We start from the raw sequence: 4315 nt of genomic DNA on the forward strand, positions 1-4315 counted from the left end.
GAGTCTAAGCATTATTAGATAGACAGTATACGTACGCACGAGGACAGCCGCTGATTTTACACCGTATCATAGGCGCACAAGTCGCTCTTTCGTCACCACCGACTCTGGAATACTTTCATTTCGACAGAAATGTTTGCTGACGTCATCAGTCGCCAGATGTCCTGAAGAAACCGCGTCTGCTTGGAAATTGCCATGGAAATACCATTCACCTCAACTATGACTGATTGTGTGAGCACTTTGACGACAGGCGAAATCTCTTCCACCGAACTTGTGCGCAAAATGAATGTGACACCGGTTTCGGCATATGACACAGCTCTTTTCAACGATTCTTCGCTCAACGACACCGAGTTGCCGGGACACCAATGGCCGTTATGGATACGAACCACGGTCATCCCGTCGTTCTTCGGTTTTGTATGTCTGCTAGGAATTATCGGCAACGGCGTTGTGATCGCAGTTCTGTTACGCTTCACCAACATGCGAACCGTGCCAAACATTTACATTGTAAATTTAGCTTTTGCAGACTTGCTTTTTATGCTTAGTATGCCCTTTCTAGCCTACCAATATGCTGCTAATAACTGGATCTTCGGAAAGGCTATCTGTAAAATTGTCTTTGCCGTGGACGGCATGAATATGTTCACTGGTATATTTATTTTGACTGCAATGAGCATCGATAGATACTTTGCCATAGTACATGGAATCACCTCAATAAAATATCGAACCGTTCGGAATGCTCGAATTGTGAACTGTTGCCTGTGGTGTTTATCTATAATAGTGACATTGCCACTCTGGATGTATTCCTCAACATTCGATATCGGGTCTAATAGATTAAGGTGTGATGTCATCTGGCCAATAGATATTTTTAAAACATATTTTGCAATTTTCACATTTTTCATGGGCTTTGCCCTTCCCATCACAATCATATCATGTTGTTACCTGCGTCTCTTAGTATTTATTCTACGTACCAAAGGACCGAGATCAGAAAACCCGAGGAAATCTACCGGTTCCCGTCGTGTTGCCTTGCTGGTCATCACGGTTGTTATGATATTTGTCGTCTGTTGGTTGCCATTTTACGTGGTTCAATTTGTACTGCTGTACAGTGACCCCACTAAAATCCCATTATCTCTCTTCGTCGCATATTATGCCAGTTTGTGTCTAAGTTACGCCAATAGCAGTCTCAATCCCATCGTCTATACGTTTGCCGGGGAAAATTTTCGGAAAAATCTCAGAAGGATTTGTCTCCGTCGAGCTCATCGGAAGATCCAACGCAGTCGGCATCGAGTGGTAAGGAAAGGGCTATTACAGAAAGCATCTTCTCGAATGAATTGGACTTCATTGACTACTTTTTCTGTCAATGATTCTCCAAAGTACGGAAATACATTAAGTACGCCGATAGACCAGGACACTACGACAACAACCGAATCGTTTCGTCTTACCACACACTCAGAGACCGATCATTAAAAACTTTTGTCATCATCCAGAAATTGTAGGACGTAGTGTTTTATCTCTTTCCTTTCTTTTGCCACCTTGCGAGCTGTTGTGTCCGTTGAGTGTCATAACCTTGACTGTTTCGTTATTATCAGGTCCATTTCTCGGAAGTGCAAAGGTCATCAGATGCTAATGGTACCCGGAACATCAGACCATCCAGGACCAATTCCCGATACGAATATACAGTCGTTGAGTGAGTTTTCACAATTTCCTTTGAAAGGACATTTGAACTTTACTTTGAATTTTCATTCCCTAAAATCTCAAACATATTTTCCTGATTAAGAAATATTCTTCAAGTTAATGCCAACAAATGTATATAAGTGTGCCAACCAGAAAAAATGCGTTGTAATATTGACATTTCAATGTTAACTTTGTTTTACTGCTAGCCGTGTGGAAGCTGTCGAAACAATTAGAGAAGACGAGTGAACTTTATTATAATCTAGTGAAATGAAAATATTGAATACAACAATATTTTGCCACTGTAGGGAGTCACTGTAACTTAGTTGTCTGCTCAACGAGACATAATTGACGTGATGGCAACTTCCCATCTCACGCTTCAATTAAGACGTGAAATGTACTTATTGAATATGTGTTGCTGATATACAACATTTCAAATAGTGCCGTTTGGCTGCTTGTTGAAACGACAATGTCGAGAGGCAATTGTATTCTACTTTAACATATTGAAAATCACAAATTTGTTTCTTTTGTAATGTCTAAATTACTTCACACATCAACAATTCTATATTTGCCTATCATACAAGACAGACCTTATGGTCTTTAGAGCAATTATCTCTATTGAATGCGCGTGCTCACAGTTTCAATATTATTATGCTAATATTTCAGTGTAAAGTGTCAGCGAATAGCTTCATAACTATAATCTATTATTTAAATACAAATATACAACATCTGAAACATGTGTAGTGTGAGTGATGTGATAAATAGAGCACGACGGCCGCTATTCATTATCTCAACTGCATTTAACGCTTCGTTGTCAATGAATCAGTGTTGAATATGAATAATATATCTGATATCGAACTCAACATTGAATGTGTGTGTCACCTTTCAGACTGTTGTGGTATCAATGGCCTCTCTCTTTCTGTCTCTCTGTGTCTCTGTGTCTCTCTGCCTCTGTCTGTCTGTCTGTCTGTTTTTCTCTCTGTCTCACTCGCTGGCTCTCTCTCTCTCTGTGTCTGTCTGTCTGTCTGTCTGTCTGTCTCTCTCTCTCTCTCTCTCTCTCTCTCTCTCTCTCTCTCTCTCTCTCTCTCTCTCTCTCTCTCTCTCTCTCTCTCTCTCTCTCTCTCTCTCTCTCTCTCTCTCTCATTTTACAATACAAAGTGAATGGCATTGGCGGCCAGTTTCTCTTGACATTGGAAGAATGTGAAGCTCAACTATATCACAAACATATGTTTGCGAGGTTAAAACTGAATTACCGCACATTGACATCTTTCACGCTAAAAAGCATTTGCGATAAATAAAAAAAATGGTTTCACGGGTCATTGACTGTTCACGCACAGTTTACAAGTTTCGCTTCATTTCCATTAATGCTTTATAACGCAGGTTCAGGCCATGTATCATCAAAACTTCGAGTTTATCCCTCAAATTATCAAAGTTTGCCTTTTTGAGTGTTGTAATGTTATTTAAAAATATCAACTCTCCTGGAAGAAGGCTGGCATTTCATATTTAGAACAATTCTCTGTTTAAGTGAGTCATGCTCTATGTAAGTAAGTCAATAAGAATACTTGTCACGATTTTTTAAAAAATAGATCGTGTGTTTTAGACATTAAAAATACCCATGTTTGATGACATAATGGACACCTGAGGCTTATGTGATGAGGCTCGTGACTGGCAACTTTTCCTTTGCCTTTGAACAATTTAATGTGAATGGAGTTATAATTCTTTTGAAACTTTTATTGAGTATTATATTATCTCTTTGACGCGTTAGTGTTGTAAGAAAAAAAATGACTGTTTAAGCGTCTCTGCTGCTAAGAAGTACAGATAAATGAAGCTTTATGTATACTGTGTTACTAACAGTACAGTAGAATAAACATCTTACAATGACCACACTTTGCACCATTCATAGGGTTCATTGTATGTACGCAAAACGGTCACGATATTCCTCGGACTCGCTTAGTCTTTTTCACAAACGAAGTCACGATCTATCTTTTGAAAATATATACACAATAAAGATTCGTTATTCTGATTTTGCCGTTGGGTATATGAGTTCAACAACAGAAGTGACGTCACAACGTCTGATGACGTGATCATACAAAGACTTACTATAAAAGTATGAATTATCGGTGTCAAAATATGTGTATCATGTTACCTAATTTTTAATTGTCTACGTGATTGTCCACTCTTCACTTTATATAACATTTCGCAGTCTGTATTGAATTGTCGAACGTGCTCATTGTCTGTGCATTTTGAATGGCAGGTCTTCCACGTCGCCTTAGTGCGAACACCGATATTGTCGACGTGGCATATGAAAACGGTAGATGAAACTAAATGCAATCATACACCTTATACCGCCAAAGAAACATCGTGATATGTTACACGGCAGATTTTGAAAATATGGAGTTTCGAACGTCTAAATTTGAACTTTGTAAATGGCATGAAAAGAATTTAATATCACAAATACATTGTCTCTCTGCGAAGTATCAACGCTGAGTAAACTCGGACCCAGGTTTATAAATTTGCTACACTGAACATTGAAGACAACAAGGATAACAACTTAGAAGTAATCCGTCATAAAAATTGCAATTTTTATCGTCGAAAGTAGAAAATGAAGTCTATCTCCATCAGTTAAAGTCTACCTAAACACCTGCCTCTACGC

The 4315-nt window shown here is 38.8% G+C and overlaps 1 protein-coding gene across 1 annotated transcript; it reads left to right on the forward strand.

Moving 5' to 3' along the window:
• Positions 1 to 216: 216 nt before the first annotated feature.
• LOC144442965 (somatostatin receptor type 5-like) lies at positions 217 to 1458 on the forward strand. The gene has a single exon (XM_078132339.1). The coding sequence runs from the start codon at positions 217 to 219 to the stop codon at positions 1456 to 1458; it is 1242 nt and encodes a 413-aa protein (XP_077988465.1).
• Positions 1459 to 4315: the final 2857 nt, after the last annotated feature.

This window comes from Glandiceps talaboti, chromosome 12 (genome assembly GCF_964340395.1).
Source record: "Glandiceps talaboti chromosome 12, keGlaTala1.1, whole genome shotgun sequence".
NCBI classification, from domain to species: Eukaryota; Metazoa; Hemichordata; class Enteropneusta; family Spengelidae; genus Glandiceps; species Glandiceps talaboti.